This window comes from Moesziomyces antarcticus (assembly GCF_000747765.1).
Source record: "Moesziomyces antarcticus DNA, scaffold: scaffold_v10001, strain JCM 10317, whole genome shotgun sequence".
Classification (NCBI taxonomy): Eukaryota; Fungi; Basidiomycota; class Ustilaginomycetes; order Ustilaginales; family Ustilaginaceae; genus Moesziomyces; species Moesziomyces antarcticus.
Genome location: NW_014639009.1, coordinates 325,514 through 347,638, shown reverse-complemented (window position 1 = coordinate 347,638; position 22,125 = coordinate 325,514). Strand labels below are relative to the sequence as shown.

Genomic DNA, 22,125 nt, shown 5'->3' with positions numbered 1-22,125 from the left:
AAGTGCTTTCATCGCTCAGAGGGTCCTGATGGCCTCGAGACCTTCTGCTGTCGTGACTCATTGCGATTGCATCGATTGCTGACCATCGTCAACCTTGCTCCAACTCAACCCCGACCATTGATCGATCTTTGCACCGACCATCGCATCTATCGCCACACTTGCACCGTGTCTCTTCGACCTTTCCCTACGACATCTCATCAATCAATCTGCCGCCACCGACCCCGACTTCGCCAACCACCGTCATGCCATCACTCGCCACTGCCACACCTGCAGGTTTGGTCGCTCGAGGCGCCGCTCGCTCGGCAAAGAGCCTCAACAATGTCGCCAAGATCGCGTGCGCCACTCCGTCGCAGGCGCGCGGCCTCGCCACCGTCACCGACACGCCCGTGCGCTCGTTCGGTGGCCTGCGCGACCAGGACCGCATCTTCCAGAACGCCTACATGCGCCACGACCACGGCCTCAAGGGTGCCAAGGCGCGCGGTGACTGGCACCGCACCAAGGACATCCTGCTCAAGGGCCACGACTGGATCATCCAGCAGATGAAGGACTCGGGCATGCGCGGCCGTGGTGGTGCCGGATTCCCCTCGGGTCTCAAGTGGAGCTTCATGAACAAGCCCGGCTGGGAGAAGGACCCGCGCCCGCGCTACCTCGTGATCAACGCCGACGAGGGCGAGCCCGGTACTTGCAAGGACCGCGAGATCATGCGCGGTGACCCGCACAAGCTCATCGAGGGCTGCCTCGTCGCCGGCCGCGCCATGAACGCCAACGCCGCCTACATCTACGTGCGCGGTGAGTTCTACCTCGAGGTGGCGCACCTGCAGCACGCCATCAAGGAGGCGTACGCCGACGGCCTCATCGGCAAGAACGCGTGCGGATCGGGCTACGACTTTGACGTCTATGTGCACAAGGGTGCCGGCGCGTACATCTGCGGCGAGGAGACCGCGCTCATCGAGTCGCTCGAGGGCAAGCAGGGCAAGCCGCGTTTGAAGCCGCCCTTCCCCGCCGACGTGGGTGTGTTTGGCTGCCCCACCACCGTGGCCAACGTGGAGACGGTCGCTGCGGCGCCCACCATCATCCGCCGCGGACCGACGTGGTTCGCCGGCTTTGGCCGTGACAAGAACCAGGGCACCAAGCTGTTCGCCATCTCGGGCCACGTGAACAACCCGTGTGTGGTGGAGGAGGAGATGTCGATTCCGCTCAAGGAGCTCATCGAGCGTCACTGCGGTGGCGTGCGCGGAGGCTGGGACAACCTGCTGGGTATTGTGCCCGGTGGATCGTCGGTACCCATTCTGCCCAAGCACAAGTGCGAGGAGGTGCTGATGGACTTTGACTCGCTGCGCGAGAACCAGTCTTCGCTGGGCACGGGCGCGGTGATTGTGATGGACAAGACCACGGATGTTGTGCAGGCGATCTCGCGCTTCGCCAAGTTCTACAAGCACGAGTCGTGCGGCCAGTGCACGCCGTGCCGCGAGGGCACCACCTGGCTGGCCAACATGATGGAGCGCTTCGAGGAGGGACGCGGCAACAACCGCGAGATCGACATGATCTACGAGCTCACCAAGCAGATGGAGGGCCACACGATCTGTGCGCTCGCCGATGCGGCCGCGTGGCCGATCCAGGGTCTGCTGCGCTGGTTCCGCCCCGAGATCGAGGAGCGCATGCGTCTGTACCAGGAGAAGAACGGCCCCGTGCTCGTCGGCGGCAGAAGGCTCAAGGACATGGACCCGGACTATGCCTTCCCTGCCAACATGGGCACCCCGCTCTCGCCCAAGGCGCTCACCCAGTAAATCGTCGCGTATCTGTTCCCACTTTTAGTTGCATGCTGCTGTCCTCAGCGAGTGTAAATGCAATCCCTTTGACCGCAGTTCTATTTCCGCCACGCCACGTAGCTCCACGACGCCACTGAATAGAAAAGACGTCGGGAGATTGATTCGTACGAGAATGGTCTCGAGCGGGGAGGATGTGAGTCTGTGCGTGGGAGAGAGCTTGTTTTAGGCGAGGTGAGAGTGTGGGTATGAGCCCGAGATTGGCGAGGTGGAGTAGTTGGAGCAATTTCTGAGCTGAGCAAAGCCGGTGATTTTTTAGCTACGGTCGCGCGAGCGCGCGCGCGCGCAGGGAAAGGCGGCGTTGTTCGCTAAGCATCGGACTGACGTCAAACCGGTGTCGGCGTATTTTTTTACCCCACACTTTTTCGCGGCGCCTTAGGCAATGCGCGCCTTAGGCAATGCTACCCTTTTTCGATGCGGCAAGGTGGGCGGGAGTGCGGTCAGGTGTGGTCCGTGGTTCTGGAAGCGCGCCCAGAGAACCAGCCGATGCGGTCGGTAGGCGAGGCTGGATTGCGTGCCGAGCAAGGGCGGGGGTCTCCGTCATCGCTGACCAACACCTGGCCGTCCGTGCACTCCATCCACACACGCGGCCATGTATATAAGCCCCCAACCCCCACCTCTTCGCGCTTTTGACGCTAAACAACATCGCATTCCAACTCGATACGGATTCTTTCATATCACTCGTTACCACAACCACTCATTTACAACAATGATGCATTCTACACGACTTGTCAGCCGGGCGGGGTTGCAGCTTTCGCGCGGGCTTCACACGACACCTCGCATTCTCTCAGCACGTCCCGACACCATGTCTGGTTTCCGCGATGATCATTCTCATGGCCCTGTACCGGGTGCGCATCCATCGCCCGAAATCAACGTCGCCCGCACCCGCGCCACCGTCCGCGTGCTCGTGCCATCCGTAGCACTCATGGTCGGATTCATCGGATGGTGGTTCATCGGCCACAACGACCGTGACCACCGCAAGGAAACCATCGACGTTGGCCCAGACGGCTTCAACAAGCTCAAGGGCTCCAAACACCGCGCTGCCCAACAACTCGCCGACGGAACCAGAAACCCAGACGGATCCCTCGCAAAGTAAAATCCCAAACCCACAGTCAATCTCAACGTTTTCTTGAAGCATCGCGCAATCCTCGCAATTGAATCGTGTTCTGTCGCATCTCCTCGCAATTGAATCTCGTTCTTGTCTCGACCATATGCCTGTGTGATTTTAGGGCCCTTTCATCCCCCCTCGCTCCCAGCCAATATCGTCTTCATCTTCCTCGCCCAGTGCAAATACATCGTGGTCATCCCCAACCCCACCCCCTGCACGCGGGGGTTGCGCTGGGCTCCTCCCCGACGAACGCATCTCGTGCATGAGCAGAGATTCCGACTCGATCGCCGCTGATCCAGTGTCGTTGCTCACAATGGCGTGGGTGCGCGTGCGCTGGGGGCCGAAAGGGCCGAATTCCTAATGCTCATCCCGCCGCACCTCCTCGTACAGCCGTCGATCCGGAGCCGCCTCGCTCTTCCCCCCACCCATGAGCCTACCCAGCCATCGCAAAGGCCCCGAGCCTGCGCCCAGGCCAAAGAACGACTGGGCAGCTCGGCGTTCTTCCGCCGCGACTCGGGCTGCCGCAGCACGTGCGGCACGCTCCTCTTCCGACTGCAGCCGCGGGTGGCTCGAGATGGACCTTCGAATCGGCCTGTTGTACCCTCCACCGTCGGAACCTTCCGTACTCCTTCGCCTCGCACCTCCGCTCTCCTCCCCGTCGTCCTCGTCGGAGTCCTCGTCGTCTTCGTCCTGAGGCACATTGATCTCGTCGCCGAAGAGCGCACCGATCTCCTCGAGCGGCACACCGGACGTCTCGGGGTAGCAAAAGTACACGGTGACAAAGGCGAGCAGCGCAAAGCCGGCGAGCAGGATGTACAGGCGCCATCCGATCCTCTCCATGAGGATGGGCGTGAGCTCGCCGACGAGCCAGTTGAACGACCAGTTGGTAGCGGTGGCGAGCGAGGCGCCCTTGGCGCGGAACGCCAGCGGCATGATCTCGGGCGGGAAGAGCCACGGAATCGGACCCCAGCTGTAGCCGAATACGGCGTTGTACACGATGATCGAGGCGACCACAGCCTGGGGCGTGTAGTCGCGGTCGAGGTAGAGAAAGTAGCCGCACGAACACAGTGCGGCCGCACAGCCGATGGCGCCCGAAAGCAGGATGGCGCGCCTACCCCACAGGTCGACGAGGAACCAGGTGGGGACGGTGGCGAGCGTGTAGATGATGCCGTTGACGCCCGTCATGAGCAACGCATCGCGTCCGATCCACCCAGCGGACTCGAGTATCATGGGCAGATAGTAGCACACGCTGTTGATGCCGACGAGCTGCGCAAACATCTGGGAGGACATGCCGATGAGCGTGCGGAAGCGGTACTGGGTGAGCATGCGGCGGTACGAGTTGTCGCCCTGCTTGCGCAGGTAGAGCACGTTTTCCTTGATCTCGCGGAACTCGAGCTTGGCACGCGGCTCGTTGGGGTCGCCAGCGCCGTGCAGGTCGGCGAGCACGCGCATGCCCTCCTCGTCCATGTCCTTGTCGAGCAGCCATCGCGGCGACTCGGGCAGCAGCACCGAACCAAACGCGAGCGTCGTACCGATGATCACCTGTAGGCTCAGCGGCAGTCGCCACGAGAGGTCGCTGTCGATGAACGACGCAAAGTAGTCGACCCACACGCTGCTGGCGTAGCCGATGATGTTGCCGGTAAACTCGATGCAGGCGAGCTTTCCGCGGTTCTCTGCTGGCGAGATCTCGGACTGGTAGGTGGGCACGATCATACTTAGGATTCCAACTCCGAGCCCCGAGACCACGCGGCCTGTGAGCATAGAATCGTAGCCGGACGTAAAGGTCTGAATGGCGCCGCCTGCCGAGAAGATGACGGCGCCCCAGAAGAGGGTGTTCTTGCGGCCAAAGATGTCGGCGAGCCTTCCGCAGGCGAGACTGGTGACGAGGGCGCCGAGTTCGAGCGAGGCGACGAGCGTGCCGATCTCGTAGGCGGAGGGATGGTTGAAGTAGGCCTTGAAGTAAGGACCGGTGATGATGCCGGACATGACGCCCTGGTCGTATCCGAAGAGGAACACGCCGAGGGAGGCGAAGCAGGTGACGAAGAGCATGAGGCCGTCGCCCTTGATGCCGATCTTGGCGAGCGGCGAGGTGTCGTGGTCCATGTTGACGGAGGGAGCACGCACTGTGCCATTGGAGCGGAGCGAGCTCGAGGTGTTGGAGCGCTGGCGGCGATGAGTCCTGTCACGAGGGGTGGCGCTGCCATTGTCGTAGGAGAGCCGGTCGACCTCACTCGAAGGCCGAGTGGAAGCACGCGACGGATTGGCCGACATGGTCAAGCTGCCATTGGGGGTGGGATCACGGCAAGCTCAGCGAAAAGGTAGGGGAGCTGAGCATGGAAGGGAGTGGAGTGGTCGCTGCAAGATCCGGCTCGAGCGATAAGAAGCGTGGCGGTCACGGTTGCACTTGGAAAGGGGTGTGTGGTCGGCAATGGCGGATGAGGTGCGGTGGGTTGGGTGAGTGGTGGGAAGTGAAGATCCACCAGTCGCGTGGTCGGGGGTGGTCGAGGGCAGGTGTGATGGGCTTGGCTGAGTTGCGGAGAGAGCTGTTGCATGCTTCCCATGTGGTGCTGCAGCAGTGGGGCGGCTGTCTTGCCCCGCTTAAGCGCCTCCTCCTCGCCTGCTTTGCATGCGAACTGACGCCGACCTGCGCACGAGCACCCTTTTTCGCCAACTCAGGAACGCCGCTCACCCCGAGGTCTAACAAGCTCGCATTTTTATGATCCCGAGCCATGTTAGAGTGCAAACCAGGCCGAAGCCCGACGCGTCGTGGAGGACAAGGCGTGGAGGGAGGCGTTGAGTTGGATTGCTGAGCGGAGCTGAAGCGGCCAAGAGGAGGTGTTGGTCTCGGTGCATGCGCGAGCCAGCTGATGGCGTGGGCACAAAGGAAGCGATCCGAGCGCCCACCTCCTGTCGCCTTCAACACCTGCCACCATTCCTCTCGTTGCTGCAACGCTCAGCTTCGCTTCTCTGCACGCCTCACTACCGCCGGCGATGTGCACCCGCTCCATGCGCACGAACGCTGCGTAGTCCTCCTGGAGAGCACCTTAAACGCGTACAACAGCATTCCGTCGTCCATCGGCGGAGCTTATCAGCATGCAACCAGCGCGGTCGTCCTTGGACGGCATCTCGGCCTCGAGCTCGGCATCCAGACAACCGCACACGCGCATGCCAGCCATGCCGCCCTCTTCCAACATGCTCCCACCCGCCCAGTCTACACTTCGCTTCCCCTCCCATGCTCCGCCTCTTCAAGCCGCACCTGGCAACGACGCTTCCATCGCGTCTTCAGATGCGCCTCGTAGATCCTCGCATGCCACACAAGCTGTCGCCGAACGCCCTCGCCAGCCATCGCTAAGCAGTTCAGCTCAGTCTTCATCTGCATCCACCTCCAACTCCCAGCACCGCTCAACGCCCCCTCACACGGGTGCCAAACCAAGCAGCAGCAGCAGCTCCTCTTCTGCCACCGGAGCCGCTCCACCCGCAAAGCCTTTGCCACCTCCTTCGCCGAGCACCATACTCGGCAACTACCAGCTCGGCGATTGCCTCGGTCGTGGCGCCTTCGGTTCAGTCTACCGCGGCCTCAACTGGATGAACGGAGAGACTGTCGCCGTCAAGCAGATCCAGCTCGGTAACATTCCCAAATCAGAGCTTGGCGAGATCATGTCCGAGATCGATCTGCTCAAGAACCTCCACCACCCCAACATCGTAAAGTACAAGGGTTCCGAAAAGACCAAAGACTACCTCTACATCATCCTCGAGTACTGCGAAAACGGATCGCTCCATCACATCTGCAAGCGCTTCGGCAAGTTCCCAGAAAGCCTCGTCAGCGTCTACATCTCTCAGGTCCTCGAAGGCCTCGTCTACCTCCACGACCAGGGGGTCATTCATCGCGACATCAAGGGCGCCAACATCCTCACCACAAAGGACGGTTCCGTCAAGCTCGCCGACTTTGGCGTCGCCACAAAGACCGGCGCAATGAGCGAGTACGCCGTCGTCGGCAGCCCCTACTGGATGGCTCCGGAAGTCATCGACCAGAGCGGCGCCACCACCGCCAGCGACATTTGGAGCGTCGGCTGCGTCGTCGTCGAGCTTCTCGAGGGCAAGCCCCCTTACCACTTCCTTGCTCCCATGCCCGCCCTCTTTCGCATCGTCCAGGACGACTGTCCGCCCCTTCCCGAAAGCGCCTCGCCCGTCGTCAAGGACTTCCTCCTCCACTGCTTCCAGAAGGACGCAAACCTGCGCGTCTCCGCTCGCAAGCTCCTCCGCCATCCCTGGATGTCCAGCGCTCGCAAGCAGCTCGACCAGCTCAAGTCCGGAGGCTCGCTTCGTGTAGGCGCTGGTGGCACCTTCAACACCCCACACGAAGAAGCCGTCAAGAGCGTCCAGGAGTGGAATCAGGCGCTCAAGGAGCCGCCAAAGCAAGCAGTCCAGCGCATCCAGGACCCAGATACGGTCCGCGCTCCCATCCAACCAAGCCTGCGTAGGGTCAACGCCATCGCAGCCGAGCTGGGCACAGCCAAGCCTCTGGCTCGCAAGACACGCCATCCAACTCGCCCCACCCTCCCTCTCGACTTTAGCCCTCCGCCATCCGTGCCTCGCAAGGACATACGGGTCGACACTTCCTCCAGGCCGGCATCCAGACTCATCGACGCCGTCTCTCGCTCCCCAAACACCGCCAACGACCATGCAGTAGCAGCGCACTCGCCACTGGCTGCGCTCGCTCCGATGAGTAGGCAGCAGTCTTCGCCCGGAAACGGTTCTGGATTCCGCACTCCCCTCGCCGGCGCCACGCCCGCCACATCCTTGATGGACCAACGCGTCAAGCTCGCCGATCTACAGCAGCCCGAGCGACCCGACGACAACTGGGACGACGACTTTGAAGAGGACATCACCACCACCAAGATCGCCGCTCTCGAAAAGACCAGTCTCCCCTCGCAGCCACCCTCCACGTCCTCCGCGAAGGCAGATGCCCGCCCGACAAACAAGGGCACCACGGCCGACTCGTTGGTGGCGGGAGAATCCGCTCAGCATGCGGACCAGCCAGCCTCGCCGTCTCGTCCATCGGCCAGCGAGGCCGACTTTGACCAGCGCACAATCAGGCCCCTTTCGGGTCCCATTCTTCGCTCGGTCTCATCGTCACCTCAAGTGCGTACGTTGAGTCAGAAACCGACGCCTCCCTCCACCACTCTCTCCAGCTTCTCCGCCGACGACGAGGAAGACTATTCCGACCTCGTCGGAGACGGACAGGAGGATCTCCTCAACAAGCGCATCCGAGACTTGCAGATGAAGAACAGCGTCGGCAAGCGCCTCTTTCATCCCAACGACCTCGCTCGCCTCTCGACCTCCAAAGCAGCCCCGAAGGTGTACAATCTTGGCGCAGCCGATGCCGCCTCTGCCTCGCCTTCTCGTGCCATCGACCGCCGCAGGCAGGCTTCATCCGAGGCGCTCCGCAGTTCTCTCGCCGCATCTGCTACCCGCCCTTCCTCGAACCCCACCAGCCCCCAGGCGACACTGCGGCTCGAAAAGGACGAAAAGTGGAAGCAGATGCGACGCACCCTGGGCAAGTACTCGGAGGACCAATCCGCCGAAGACTACTCGGACCTTTTCGGCAACGCAGATGCAGCAGGAAACGGCAAGGAGGATGCCAATCTCAGCGGAGGCAACACGCTTCAGCTCACCGCCCGCCTTTCCAACCGATCCTGGCTGCGAGACGATGAAAACGACGAGGACGACCCCTTTGCCGAGATCGACGAGGGCTTCAACGCCGAGGCCGATCTGGAGGCCAACGTGGCTCGCGACCAGCACGCACGCATGTGTGCCTTTGTCACCGAGCTGGTCGAATCGCTCGACCCACGCACCGAAGTCGACGAGCTTCTCCAGGTGTGCGAGGACATCGACCAGATCCTCACCGACATGCCCGAGATGAAGGCGCAGCTGTTATCGTCCCACGGTGCTCTCGCATTGATCCAGCTGCTGGAAGCTGCCGCCGACCGCGAACTGGCCACGCGGCTGCTCGGCATTCTCAACCTCATCATCTTTGAGGATCCGGAAGCGCAGGAGAGCCTCTGTTTGATCGGCGCGATTCCGGTGGTCATGACGTTTACCACCAAAAAGTGGCCGCATGATCTGCGCCTGGAGGCTGCGCACTTTGTGTTTGCCATGTGCTCCACCTCGCGCCTCACGCTGCAGTTTGTGCTCAGCTGCCGCGGGCTGCGCACGCTCGTCGGGCTCATCGACGAGGACTACCTCGAGCAGAAGGACCTGGTCTGGATCGGCGTCGGCTGCGTCAGCAGTGTTTTGGAGCTGCAGAGCCCGGCTTCGCGCAACGACTTCTGCCGCATGCTCGCACAGGAAGGCCTGCTGGAGCCGCTCTCATCGGCTCTGCAGAGCGTCATCGCGGATGACGAGGATGGCTACGCGTCCGAAGCACGTGCCGACATCTTGCAGATCCTGCTCATCTACTCGCAGTCGGACAACTTCCTCAAGAAACAGGTTGCGACGCGCAGCGTACTGCGGCGCATCCTGCGGTCGGCGTCCATGCTGGACCCAGAAGCGTTGACGCTGATGCTCAAGGTGGTCAAGAACCTCTCCATGTCGCCGATGCTGCTGGACGAGATGCAGAACGCCAACACGATCGAGATCCTGTGCAACATCCTGGCGCAGCACCACAGCGGACCGCACGGCACCGAGATCTCGAACCAGGTGCTCAACACCATGTACAACCTCTGTCGGCTCTCCAAGTCGCGCCAGGAGGAGGCGGCGCAGGCGGGCGTGATTCCGCAGCTGCTGCGCGTGGCGCGCACCAACTCGCCCATGCGCCAGTTTGCGCTGCCGATCCTGTGCGACTTTGCGCACGCGGGCAAGGCGACGCGCAAGATGTTCTGGCAGCACCGCGGACTGCACTTCTACCTCAAGCTGCTCGAGGATCCGTACTGGCAGGTGTCGGCGCTCGAGAGCATCCTCATCTGGCTGCAGGACGAGACGGCGCGTGTGGACGAGGTGCTGGTGCAGCCGACGTCGGTGGATGCGCTCCTCTGCGTCTTTGCCACGAGCAAGGCCAATTCGTTTGAGAACCTGCTCGAGCCGTTTGTCAAGGTGTGTCGACTGGCCGGCGGGGTGGTGACGTCGATGGCGCGCAATACGCTGTTCGTCAAGCGGCTGCTCGAGCGTCTGTCGCATCCCAAAGCGGTGGTGCGGTTGAATCTGCTCAGACTCACCAAGATGATGTGCGACCTTCGGGGGGAGGCACGCTCGCCGCTGGTGGAGCAGCTGCACGTGTACGAGGCGGTGGAGAGGCTCAGTGTCAAGGACAACGCCGTGCTGGTCAAGGAGCTGGCGCGCGATATCTTGGGTCAGCGCCACGCCGAGCGCGAGGTGGGCAGGACGGTGCGCCGTACGCTGTCGGACACGCACATGGGCGAGGGCAATCGCAGCCCGCCTGCCGTCGGCACCAACAGCCCTGGCTCGGCCGCAACGGCGTTGCCCGGCACAACAGCGCTGGGGCAGATGGTTGGCATGCGTGCATCCGCACCGTACCGACGCAAGATTTCGAACGGCACCAGCGGCGATGCTGGCACGATCCACGAGCGCTCGATCTCGACATCGCTCGTAGAGACGTCGCCATCGTCGTCGCGCAGTGCGGCCATGCGCGGTCTAGTGACGCGGCTCGGGCAGCCTCGTCGCTCGGTGACGCCGAATCGGGAGCTGATGGGCGAGAGCCAGGCGAGCGGCTCGGGCAGCTTCTCGAGTCGCACGTCGCCACTTATGCCGATGGATCCGCTGCCGCAAGGCGAAGTGGTGCGCCAACACCAGCACTCGCACCCGCATTCCACGGACCGCTCCGGCTCGACACATCCCGGTAGGGAGTTTGACAAGAAGCTGCCCAGTCTGTCGGTCGGACACGTGGGGATGCGGGCGATGAGCCCGCGCATGCGCAGCATCTCGAACGAGGTCAAGCTCGCGGCGGCCAAGGCGGCAGCGGTGGGCGAAGCGTACCAGCCGCAGCAGCGCTCGCCGCTCATGCACGGGTCCGTCGACTCCGGTCCGAGGCGGGTCAAGAGCGATCGAGACGAGGCCGAGAACGGAGAACAGATAGACAGAGATAGGACCATGCGGCCGCCGTCGAGGAGACCCATCCCATCACTGCCTCCTGCCCATGGCTTCTCCTAGACTTGCAGCGGATTATATTTATTGCATTCTACTACTTGCACACGCATGACTACGCTTCAGGGTTCGACAGCATTGATCAGAGTGAGGTACGGATTCAGTGGTGGTAAGCGGGAGCGTGGGGTTTGACGATGTTCCACGCCTTGTCCACTGCGTCGAGGACATCCTGGGGGAGCGGGTCCTTTTCGAGGTCGACCAAGTTTTGCTCAATGTGCTTGGTTGAGCTTGCGCCGATGATGACCGCGTCTCCATGCGCCGGGTCGAGCGTGGAGTGGTGCATCATCCACCTGAGCGCGATCTCTGCGGTACTAAGACCACATTTCTCCGCCACGGGTCGAATGGCTTCGATGGCGTTGAAGTAGTGTTCGGTCCAGTACCTCTGGCGATACATCTGCCCCTGGGCTCGTTCCGGATCGAACCTCGAGCCCTTCTCCACGTCCGATTGGGGGTCGAAAGCGCCCGTGAAGAATCCTCCTCCGAGGGGGTTGTAAGCGTAGTATGCGATTCCATGCTTACGCAGGGTGGGGAAGAGGGCCTCTTCTGCCGTTCGGGTAATGGCATTGTAGAGACCCTGGTAAACGACGGGTTTGACCCATCCGTTCTTGTCGGCAAGTTGGATGATTTGGTCTACTTCATCTGCACGGTAGTTGCTGACACCAAACCTCTTGAACTTGCCCTCCTTGTACGCGGCGTTCACTGCCTCGAGTGTAGTCTCGAGTGGTGTTTCGCGGTCGGGAGAATGCAAGTAGAACAGGTCGAAACTCTGCGTTCCCAGGGTGCGAAGACTGTCGTCGATGGCACGGGAGATGTCAGCGGCCGAGAAGGTGTACTTGTCCTTGCTGGGAAAGTTGGCCTTGCGTGCACTGGGAAACGCCTTGGTCGCTACCTCGAAGCCTTGGGCGTTGGGGACGGTGTAGCCAAGTTGACGCAGATAGTCTTCAGAGCTGCCTAGGCCGTACATGCGCGCCGTGTCGAGCTCCGTGTGCCCGTGCGACGCAAAGATGTCCACGATCGCTCGACAGTCGTTGAGATCATGCACGCGTGCTTGCTCGGCGCCCGCAGCGCCAAACGTCATGCAGCCAAACACCACCTTGACGCGCGTCTTGGCCTGTGGAGTGGTCGTCATCTTTGCCGTTTTTTTTGGTGGGTGGGAGACCAGAACGGAATTGATCGGGAGGATGGGCGCTACTTGTACTTTGGAGGCCGGTACGATGTCCAGAAGACGTTGGAGGATGGCAGTGGAGGTGGGAGCGAGTGTGGAGGCCGAGGCGAGCATCGCCGGGTGGAGGTGGAGACTGCGCTTCGGCGATGGCGGAGTGGTTCGGCAATGCAATGCCACCAACAGCCGGCTGTCCTGCACCACTAGGCGGGTCGACGGCTTTGCGCTTCCCCGCCCTCGTTTCGGGCTCCAATGCCACGGTACCAGGCTCCACCGGCGGGCCATATCGTCGCTGGTGGTGGCGCCATGCATCCCTCGTCACAGGCCGTCCGCCTTGTGGCGCGCAGCGAGCGCAATAACAAACGTACGAATAGTTCGTCATGACTGGAATGGTATTGACAAGACTAGATTCCTCAGACTGCGTGCGACGAGCTAGGTCTGCATGAGGCTCCAAGCACAGCCCCACCGACGCGACCGCAGACCTTCTGTATTCGCTTGATACACAGGCTCACACACAGCCTCTGTGTGCGTTCAGCACAGACCCCGGTTAGAAGCTCAGAATCGCATGCTTATAACCCGACGTTGACACAGAGCTCGATCATAGGCTCTGTATGATCGCTGCACCACGGGGAAGCTCACACACAGATTGTGTGAGACCCTCTGGATCAGTTAAAGCTGACCTTGCTCGGATGAGGGCAGAAGCAGTAGCCGGCGGGACGGTCAAGCTCTAACAGTCTTGGTGATTTGATTACGTCTCGCTGACTGGTGCAAAGCGGTCCTCCACCTCAGAATTTTGGCTCAAGGTTCCGCTCATCCCAGCAGCACAAGCTTCTTGCTCTTCACTTCCGCACCTTCACGCTTCTTGACACTACTGCGAGGCTGCCGCAGCATGTCGTCGTTCAAGCGGCGAGTCAACCCGACCTCGGGCTCGGCGCCTCTGCCTCTCCCGGCCGGCGTCAAGCCGTCCCTCTTCTCGTCGCCCGTGCCGCTCGTCTCGACAGGCGTGCCTGCGCTCGACGACCTTCTTTCCGGCGGCGGACTCTCCTCAGGCTCGGATCTCCTGCTGCTTCCCGCTTCCGGCACTGCGGCTCACTCTGCCGCCCACACCGGCGCATCCACCTCCACACCCTCTGCGACTGCCGAGACCGACCATGCAGCACGCGCGCTCGCCGAGCCGTACCTCGACCTCCTGCTCGGCTACTCGGTCGCACAGGGCATCGCGTCCTCTCACGCCAACATCGTCATTGGCGAGGACGCGGCCGGCTTCACTTCCGGGCTGATGGCTCGTGCAGGCGATCTCGACGACCAGTTCCTCGCCCAGTTGGGACCAGCCACCCCACCGGCGGCAGACGCAGAGGCGCCCTCTGATAGCCTCGACACCGTTGTCGACGAAGACGACACGCAAACTCCGTCGAGCAAAACGCCCGCAGAGGGGGATACGACGTCGCAGCGCGAGAGAGAGATGAAGATCGCTTGGCGGTACCACAGTATGAAGCAGTTCAACACCACGGTGAATGAGCCGAGTACCAGTGCGGCGGGAGCTGGGGCCGAGGCGCAGCCGTTCTGCCAGACTTTTGACCTGAGCAAGCGCATCGACCCCCGCCTCATACAGCACGCCACTGCGCAGGGAAGGCTCGAGGCGGTTGATGTGGCGGACCAGCTCGCGGGGGAGAGCTCGTACGACGTCGCGCTTCATCGCATCGCCGCCGCGGCGGATCGGTGTCGAAAGCAGCAGCTGGCTGCCCCCACTTTGGCGCCTCCTGTTCTGCGCATTGCAGTGCGCTCACTCGGATCGCCTAGCTGGACCACCGCGCGTGGGCAAACAGCACACTGGGAGACCGTGCGCTTCCTGCACCGCTTGCGCCACCTCCTGCGCTCGCTGGCACTCACTGACGCCACGCCATCCTCGCGCACCGTCGCGATCCCCGCCATCGCCGTCATCTCGATCTCGTCGTTCCTCCTTTCCGGCACGTCCTCGTGTGCACCCGTCAATCTCGCGCATCGGCTCGTGCACAGCGTCGATGCGGCGGTGTCGCTGAGTGCATTCGCGAGCTCGGCGGCTCTGCGTCGTGCGTTCTCGGCGTACACGGGGGCGTTCAAGGTGCTCAAGACCCCCGCCATCGGCACACTCACCAACCCGAGCATCCGATCGTCCGTGCTGCGCGGTATGGGCTCTGGTGCTGCCAGCACGGGCGGTCTTGCCGGCGCAGGGGAGGGTGGTGCAGGAGGCGGCGAGAACAACCTCGCCTTCAAGGTGCGGCGCAAGAGGATGGTGATCGAGACGCTGCATCTCGATGTTGAGGGCGGCGTGAGCGAGCGCCGGACCAAACCACCCAAGTCCGAAGCTGAGCCCAAGCGCGCAGCGCCAGCACCAAAGTCACGCGCAGAGGACAAGACGGCGCCGCCCAAGGCAGAAGCACAGGGTGCCCAGGGTGCGCAGGTGGTGCAGCCAACAGGGAATGCTCCGAGGCTGAAGGGACTCGCGGCGTTGCGGCAGCGTGGAATGGCTGCGGCTGCATCTGCGCCAGCGACGGGCGAGTATGCGGTGCAGGTCGATACGGCACCACGATCGGCGCACTCTCAAGCGCGGCCCGGTGCGACACCGCGCGCACCGCCGCCACTGAGCAAGGCGAGTCAAGCGCGTCCGCAAGATCTGGAATTCTAACGCACTCATCATCTTCACGCACGTGTGTGGGTATTCAACTGTTCATTCCGAAGCATAGGTGTGAGGCATGTGTGCGAGATTAGGCCGACGAGGTGGGGGTGGGGATGTTGGCCGAGGCCGCGCTAGCCAGCGAGGGGAGGAGCGACTGGGAGCCGGTAGCAGTGGCGCTCGCGCTCGCAGACGAGACGATCGAGTCGGATCCGCTCGCGGTAGCAGTGGCCGAGGCGGCACTGGATGCCGCACCGGTAGAGCCTGCACCTGCGCCACCCGTAGCCGTCGAGCCGCCCGAAGCGGCCGACGACGACGACGAGGAGTTGGTGGCATCCGGAGCCTGGGGCAGGGGGATGTTGACGTATCCCACCGCAGGACCCGCAATCGTGTTGTCATCGGTAACGCCCGAGTTGTCGCTGGTGACCACGGCGTACATCTGTCCGCCCGTGAGGTTGCTCGGCAGCGTCACCTGCGACTGGTTGCCCTCGAGCTGGAGGAACTGCGGCTGAGCCACGCCCTGAATCAGCGCAAGGTAGCCCGAGTTGCCCGCCGTCGAGTTGGCCTCGTACGCCACAGTCACCTGCTGACCCGGGGTGAACGATCCGTTCGCCGCACCGCCGCTCAAGCTAAGAGCGGGGAAAGCTGTGATGGGGAGGGTAGCGTTTCGTGCGCATTCCTGGATGAACGGCGCAGCGAGCGAGTACACCTGCTTAAAGTCAAGCGGCGTATCAAACGCGCCCGGAATAGCGTTACCTCCATCGTTGGTCTGAGCGATCAGGTACGATGCATGGCGGCCCTCGACCGTGAGGATGCTACCGGCAGTCTCGAGGTAGGTGCTGTTGGAGATGTTCTTAGCCGCACCGAGGTACGCCGAAGTACCCACGCCCTCGAGCACACGGGCGGTGGTGAGGAACGATGCGACGTCGGTGACGCTCGAAAAGTTATACGTGCACGCGGGCACCGCGTTCTCACCCAGCGCCGTAGTGAGCAGCTCCACGTGAGCGGCCTCATCGCGACCGATCGAGTAGATCTGGTTGCGAACCGAGGCGTTGTACCCCGCAGCCTCAAAGTCCGCACTCGAGAGCTTGGAGAGCGACTGGTTATAGAACGACGCCTCGAGATGCTCGAGCGTCAAAGCGTACTGCAGGATCTGCGTGTCGTTGAACGTCGACGAGCCTGAACTTCCGGTGGAAGCGGCGGGCGCAGCCGACGACGTCGACGAGGGAACGGACGTCGAAGAGGCACTCGAGACGACACTGCCACCAGTCGATGTGGCAGCACCAGCCGCCGAGGAGACACCGCCAGTCGCGCTGGATAGCGCCGAAGCCACGGGCGTGGGCAGCACATCGCTACTTGCCTGGCGCCTGAACACAGGCGAGCCAGCCGCAGAAGAGGCGGCAGCAAGCGCAAGGACGAACGAGGGAGTGATCTTCATGGTGATGTTGCCGTTGTAGAGTTTTTTTGGGTTATCAGTGTCGGAAGGCAAGGGTTAGGGGCTTTATATACTCTGGCTGAGTCCGGGTGGAGGATGAGCAGCGCACGGATGTGCGGAGGCAGTGCAATGGCGGCAGGAACGTCATCTGCCACCGCGCCTGGAAGCGAGGCGCAACATGACGGCCCCGGCCACCGAAACACGCCTTGGCTCAGCTAGTCTCAGGCTGCCTCAGCAGGCGATTCATCGCGCGGCATGTTGCTTGATCGGCGGGCATCGACGGAGCGAGGTCTTCCATGCTTCCGCAGGATCCACCTCTCGGCAACACAGCCATTGCTTTCTCAGCCTCTTTCCGCGACAGCTGTGCCATTCAGCGTCGGCATCACTCACAACCACCGCCACCCATTCAGAACCTTCCAGCGCTGCTCAGCCAATGTGCCCCAATGCTTCCCGGGTCTGAGGAGGAGGCAAGGTTGAGCGGCCGGCTGTGCTTTCCGGGAGGAGGGCGGCACGTTCGAACGCAAATCAGAGACCGGTCGGGTTCGAAACGTTCTAAATGCGTCCCCGTGCGTTCTGACAGAGCCTTGCTTCGTGAGCGTGAAACAACGGCGTCTTGGCAGCGACGGCGGTGACGGGGGGCCAAGCAGCCGCCCCGCACGTCATCTGCAGCCGACCTTGGAGCCGGAACAAAGCTGTGTGAGCGCGAAGCGAACGGCACGGCAGAGAAGAAAGTGGAGGCTCCTGGCTCAAACGGGAAGGTGTGCTTTGGGTGCGGCGTTCAAACCACGTCCAGTTGGGCGAAGCTCAAATTCGTGACATCATTTCACAGGCAAATCGGCGGGCCCCCCCCCCCCGATATTTCGAAAAGCTCGGCTTCATCGGGCCGATGGATCGGGCGCCTCAACCGCGCAGTGTAACGCTTGAGGAACATCTAGGATTGCACGACACTATTGACTGTCTGGACTTGTCCCTCTCGCCGACGGGGCGACGTTTAGAAGCCGGTGACATCGCGCAGGGCGGCTTCGGTGTGTCGGATGAGCGAGTCGATGCGAGTGCCGACTGTGGCTTTCAGGCCGACCTGCAGTGTGGACGGCGACATGGCAGCGTCGAATGCTGAAGCCGAATTGGTGCCGGTGATGATGTGGGTGCCGTTCCAGAGGGTGAACCAAATGATGGCCTTGGCTACGCCGAGTGCGGCGCCTACCAGCGTCTGCGCACGCGTGTGAACGCCGAGCCGCACGCGCGACCACATGACCAGCACGGGTGCTGCCACGCCCAACAGCGCAAGCCAGATGCGCACCATCTGGTCCGACTGCGTCGATGTGCGGTCCAGCACGAGCGAAGGATGCAGAGGCAGCAGTAAAGACGACAGCACAATGTACGTGCCCATGAACGAGATCGTCGCGCTGTGGGTTGACGGCATCCCGCTCGTCTTCTTCACCCTCGAGCCGGGAGGACGAGGCTGCTTGATCACGCGCTTGAGCCCCTTGGCGGTGAAGCTGGTGGCGAGGCTGCCGATGGTAAAGTAGAGCACATGGCTGGTTCGCAGATGGAGGATGCCGAGTGCAGTGGCGGTGGTCACGATGCCCTGTGTGTGCTTGAGCAGCCAGAGGCCCGTCGAGAGCTGCTCGCGCGGCGCATCGCGCTTGTCCGGCGCGCCGCCGCGTCCGTTTTGCGTGGTGACCGTGCCCTTGCTTGACGACATGGCGCCAAGCCCTGAAGCTAGAGCAGCAGACGACAGATACCGCTTCGTGCCTGTGTGTGGCGTCGCAGTGTTGATGGTGGTGGTGGTGGTCACAGGTGTAGGTCTCGCCAGTTGCGCCTTCTTTGAATTGGCTTTGTGCGCCATGCATGCCAAGACGCATGTGGAGGCTGCGCAGAAAAAAAAACCAATACCTCACAATTCGCCCGGCCTAACAAGACCATTCGCTGCGCGCCGCGACGTAACAGTCCGAAGGGTTGAAATTTGGTGTCTTTTTGTGTACGCATTTTTACTGCTGATTTCGCGCAGTCTCGTGGGAGTGCATCTTTCCCGCCATATCACTGACAAGCATCATCCGTCGCTGGGTTGCACCCACAACCAACACGGAGCCCAGGCTTCCCCGCACACCGATGGCATGGCAGAACGTTGTCTTTGACCGATGGCAGGAAGAAGGCTGGCATGAATTTGGCCTACAACCGGCCGTACGGATGGCGCGGTAGAAGCAGCGACAGGGGCTCACGGAACGATGCCAGCAGGCGCAACCATAACCTGCACAACCATGTACGGGCGATGTAGCGGAGCCAGGATGGCTACTGCTGGCAAAAGCCAAGTTGGGTTGCTCTAGCGCCGGCTGCAGGTCGAGTGCTCGGATACAAGCCGAGCCCATCCTTCTTTCTTCTGTGCATCTCGAGGCGATTCCAACTCCGCCACGGGGGCCTCGGGGGCCTCTGCCAAAGCCTGGCGAAGATGCGCTCCAGCTGCGCACCCGCTGCACTTTGAAAAAATTCCAAAAGAAAGACACTGGAAAGGTGCATCTAATTTTCACACACCAATGCACGTCGCTGCGTGTTGGAAAACGCGCGCGCGCGCCGCTCGACGCACCGTCGATCCGGCTGCATGTCAGCTGTCTCAACGGTGAGCTGGGCGTGTTGACGTGAGCGCGCGCTGTCGGACGACCGCCGATCGCAACTCGTCAATTTGAACATTCGAGCGTGTGTCAACAAGCGTTTCTTCTCGGCATGCTTCCGACACACATCCACGCCATGGATGATGAGATTATGAGAGGAATGACAGGTGCTAGACATCGTCTAGTGCGAAGGTCACAGCGGACAAGGCTGCTGAAAACGACAGAAGCGGTAGAGCGGTCTAGTGCGGGCGGCGGGCTGCGGGCGCGCGTCCAGGGCTGCCTCCTCGCCTATGCATGCAAGGGTTGTTTCTCGCGCCAAAATCTCGAGCTGCCATCGCCTTCGGTCTGCCTCGTCGAGCCGCCTTTGCAAGTAACCCCGCACAGTCGCAAGACGGCTCGGGCTGCCACGAGTTGGGCGCTTAGAGCTCGCTGCTTTGACCCCCTTGCGCCCAACAAAGCGCTGCCCTGCGCTGCCCTGCGCTGCCCTGCGTTGGCGAGCCCGAGAGAGTGGTGTCTTGGCTTCGAAAAGCTTGGATGCAGTCCGTCGATCCCCCTCCTCTCCTGCTGGACAGCTCAGAGCCCCTTTCCCTTGCCTTCTCCGCTCAAACATCTCACGTTGACTTGGCCCACTCCATCACCATCATCATCACCACCACCATCATCGTCGCCTCCCCTCCTACTCCCTCCTTCCCCCACTCTCGTCTCGGCATCACACTCTTTTTACGTCTCGTCTTCACCACACTCTTTTACCAAAGCTTCTCCTCGAATCTACTCCACGGACAGCGTCACGCCACCACAGTCAACCAACACTACTCATCCGACAGCGATAACCTCGACCTCATCTGCACAGCATGGTTGGAGTGAAAAAGTTTTCGGCCATCGCGGCCGTCTCGATGGTCGCCGTGTCAGGCGCAGCCGCATCGATTCAGCAGCACGATGCTTCCCACGCCCACCACGTGCTCGCCCATCGCGCCCTCACCGAGCGCCAACCACAGCTGATCAAGGTGCAGAAGCGTCTTGCGGCTACCATCGGCGACGGTCTCGGCGGCATCATCAATGGTCTCGGTAGGGATCTCGGTCTTGGTGGTAAGTATCTTCTAGCACTTCAGGCGGCAGCCACACATTCTTTCGCGCTGCCGTCCATATCTCGTGCGCGAGCAGCACCATCTCGACGGCAAACATGAGTTCGCGACTTCTCGTCTTGGCATCCCTTCCTAACCCTTCCCTTTCCTCATCGCACTTCCTCCCTCGTTCCCGTCCCTCCCCTTCCTTTTCCTTCATCCAATTCCCTTCCATCTCCTCCCTCTCCGCCTCTTCCTCTTTCCTTACCCTCTTCCCTGATCCCCCACTCGCTCTCTTCTCTTGGCCGCTCGATCTCCTCAAAAACAATCCCTTGCTTCGGAACCCGACTCTTCTTCCCGCTCAAATACGGCCGATCTCCACAGACCTCGACGAAGCAGAATACCGTCTGCACAATCTTCGTCGTGGCCTTGTCGGTGATGTTCTCGGCGCTGGTGATTATCTCTCTCCCCCTTCCTCCATTTCTCCCCTCTTCCCCACATCCTCGCCCCACATCCTCTCCCTTCTCCCCTGTCCTTGCTCCCCAAACTTCCTCACCAACCCAACTCCTTCCCCCATCCCGCATCCCCCATCCCCCATCCCGCATCCCCCATCCCCCATCCCATGTCCCTATCTTCCGTACCCTAACGAACCCCACTGTCCACATGGACGCCACCATCTCGCGGCTGTTTTAACCCGGCACGCCAATGATCTCGCAACTTGCTGACGTCTTTACTTTCTCATTTGCGACCCACAGGTGGTGGACAGCCTCCGTCGGCGAGCTCGTCGAGCGCGCCTGCGCCCGCGACAACCTCGCGTCCGGCATCGAGCAGCAACAACAACGGCGGTGGATCGTCGAGCAACGCGCCTGCACCGGCGCCCGCTGCGTCGTCCACCTCGGCTCCCGCCAACCGCCCCTCGTCCGGCCAGACGGGCAACACCAGCAGCGGCAGCACCAACAACAACAACGGCAACACCAACACCAACACCAACACCAACACCAACGACAACAGCAACACCAACCAGAACCGCCCTGCGTCGAACGGTGGCAGCTCCAACGCGGGCAGCAGCGGTAGCAACGCTGGCAACAGCGGGTCGAACCAGGGCAGCAGCGGTGCGTCGCCCGTGCAGGCTGCTGCGTCCGGAGCGGCAGCTTCGGCGACGAGCGTCAACTCTGCTGCTGCGTCGGCGTCTGCCTCGATGGCCGCGGCGGCCGAGAGCCTGCTGTCGGCGGCGGCGGCGTCGCAGTCGAGTGCGCAGGCACAGGCGAGTCTGGCGGCTGCCACGCTGGGAGCGTCACGCAGCAGTGCGAGTGCGGCGGCTACGGGCGTGAACCGCGCCAACTCGAGCGGCTCGTCGAGCAGCGACGGTACGACGAAAGTCGTGGTGCCCATCGTGGTGATCGCTGCGTCGGTGGCGGTGATCGCGGTGGCGTGGACGATCATCCGTCGCGTGAGGAGGCGCAAGCAGGAGCAGTTTGATCCTCGCCTGCGACCGATCGACCACGAGTACCACCACCGCAACATGGCGAGCGGCCTTGCAGCGGGTGGAGCGGCTTTCGCGGTGGGTGGAGCAGCAGATGGTCTGGTGCGTGACCGTCCGAGGCGCGCGAGCTACGAGTCGTTCGAGGCGACGCGACCGATGAGCACGCTGACCGAGGAGGAGTACGGCGAAGGGGCGCCGCCGATGCAGGAGGTGGCACCGTACGCGGCCGTTGGGCCGGCTTCGAGCAGGCTGAGGAACTACGGATCGCAGCGTGGTGGCAAGGACGATTTCCCGCCCGCCCACCGGGTGACGGACAGCATGTACGTCGATGACGCTGCTGCTGGGCGCGGTGCTTCGCCGTACAGCGATGACCAGGGGGTTTATGATGTCAACTACTACGACGGATCGTCCACCGCTGGGTACAACAACCGCGCTACGCGGGGACTGGATGCTGCTGCGGTCAACGGCGGTGCGGGTCGACCCTACTCGCCGTACGAAGAGGTGCAGAGGGGCGGCGAGGGCGACTACTACGACTACGACCGCGCGTCGTCGTCGCGCCGCGACCCATTTGCTGACAGCAAGCGCTGGTCGGGCTAAGCCTCTCTCCTCTCGATACCATATCTTTGTC

The 22,125-nt window shown here is 62.2% G+C and overlaps 9 protein-coding genes across 9 annotated transcripts; 5 read left to right on the top strand and 4 right to left on the bottom strand.

The window, feature by feature from the left end:
- Positions 1-242: 242 nt before the first annotated feature.
- Positions 243-1,787, top strand: PAN0_001d0122 (NADH-ubiquinone oxidoreductase; the record flags this gene model as incomplete). The annotated part of the gene is made up of 1 exon (XM_014803742.1): positions 243-1,787. The coding sequence occupies one exon, from the start codon at positions 243-245 to the stop codon at positions 1,785-1,787; it is 1,545 nt and encodes a 514-aa protein (XP_014659228.1).
- A 748-nt stretch (positions 1,788-2,535) lies between these two features.
- Positions 2,536-2,922, top strand: PAN0_001d0121 (uncharacterized protein; the record flags this gene model as incomplete). Its single annotated transcript, XM_014803741.1, has 1 exon — positions 2,536-2,922. One exon carries the CDS (start codon positions 2,536-2,538, stop codon positions 2,920-2,922), a length of 387 nt encoding a protein of 128 aa, XP_014659227.1.
- Positions 2,923-3,291: 369 nt separating this feature from the next.
- Positions 3,292-5,205, bottom strand: PAN0_001c0120 (uncharacterized protein; the record flags this gene model as incomplete). Its single annotated transcript, XM_014803740.1, has 1 exon — positions 3,292-5,205. The coding sequence occupies one exon, from the start codon at positions 5,203-5,205 to the stop codon at positions 3,292-3,294; it is 1,914 nt and encodes a 637-aa protein (XP_014659226.1).
- An 822-nt stretch (positions 5,206-6,027) lies between these two features.
- On the top strand, positions 6,028-11,100 carry PAN0_001d0119 (kinase-like protein; the record flags this gene model as incomplete). The annotated part of the gene is made up of 1 exon (XM_014803739.1): positions 6,028-11,100. The coding sequence occupies one exon, from the start codon at positions 6,028-6,030 to the stop codon at positions 11,098-11,100; it is 5,073 nt and encodes a 1,690-aa protein (XP_014659225.1).
- Positions 11,101-11,194: 94 nt separating this feature from the next.
- PAN0_001c0118 (aldo/keto reductase) lies at positions 11,195-12,373 on the bottom strand (the record flags this gene model as incomplete). The annotated part of the gene is made up of 1 exon (XM_014803738.1): positions 11,195-12,373. The coding sequence occupies one exon, from the start codon at positions 12,371-12,373 to the stop codon at positions 11,195-11,197; it is 1,179 nt and encodes a 392-aa protein (XP_014659224.1).
- Positions 12,374-12,508: 135 nt separating this feature from the next.
- Positions 12,509-14,921, top strand: PAN0_001d0117 (elongator complex protein 4-like; the record flags this gene model as incomplete). Its single annotated transcript, XM_014803737.1, has 3 exons — positions 12,509-12,620; positions 12,693-12,743; positions 13,030-14,921. The coding sequence occupies 3 exons, from the start codon at positions 12,509-12,511 to the stop codon at positions 14,919-14,921; spliced, it is 2,055 nt and encodes a 684-aa protein (XP_014659223.1).
- Positions 14,922-15,000: 79 nt separating this feature from the next.
- PAN0_001c0116 (ferritin ribonucleotide reductase-like protein) lies at positions 15,001-16,347 on the bottom strand (the record flags this gene model as incomplete). The annotated part of the gene is made up of 1 exon (XM_014803736.1): positions 15,001-16,347. One exon carries the CDS (start codon positions 16,345-16,347, stop codon positions 15,001-15,003), a length of 1,347 nt encoding a protein of 448 aa, XP_014659222.1.
- Positions 16,348-17,335: 988 nt separating this feature from the next.
- On the bottom strand, positions 17,336-18,193 carry PAN0_001c0115 (uncharacterized protein; the record flags this gene model as incomplete). Its single annotated transcript, XM_014803735.1, has 1 exon — positions 17,336-18,193. One exon carries the CDS (start codon positions 18,191-18,193, stop codon positions 17,336-17,338), a length of 858 nt encoding a protein of 285 aa, XP_014659221.1.
- Positions 18,194-19,804: 1,611 nt separating this feature from the next.
- On the top strand, positions 19,805-22,094 carry PAN0_001d0114 (uncharacterized protein; the record flags this gene model as incomplete). The annotated part of the gene is made up of 3 exons (XM_014803734.1): positions 19,805-20,039; positions 20,399-20,467; positions 20,770-22,094. The coding sequence occupies 3 exons, from the start codon at positions 19,805-19,807 to the stop codon at positions 22,092-22,094; spliced, it is 1,629 nt and encodes a 542-aa protein (XP_014659220.1).
- Positions 22,095-22,125: the final 31 nt, after the last annotated feature.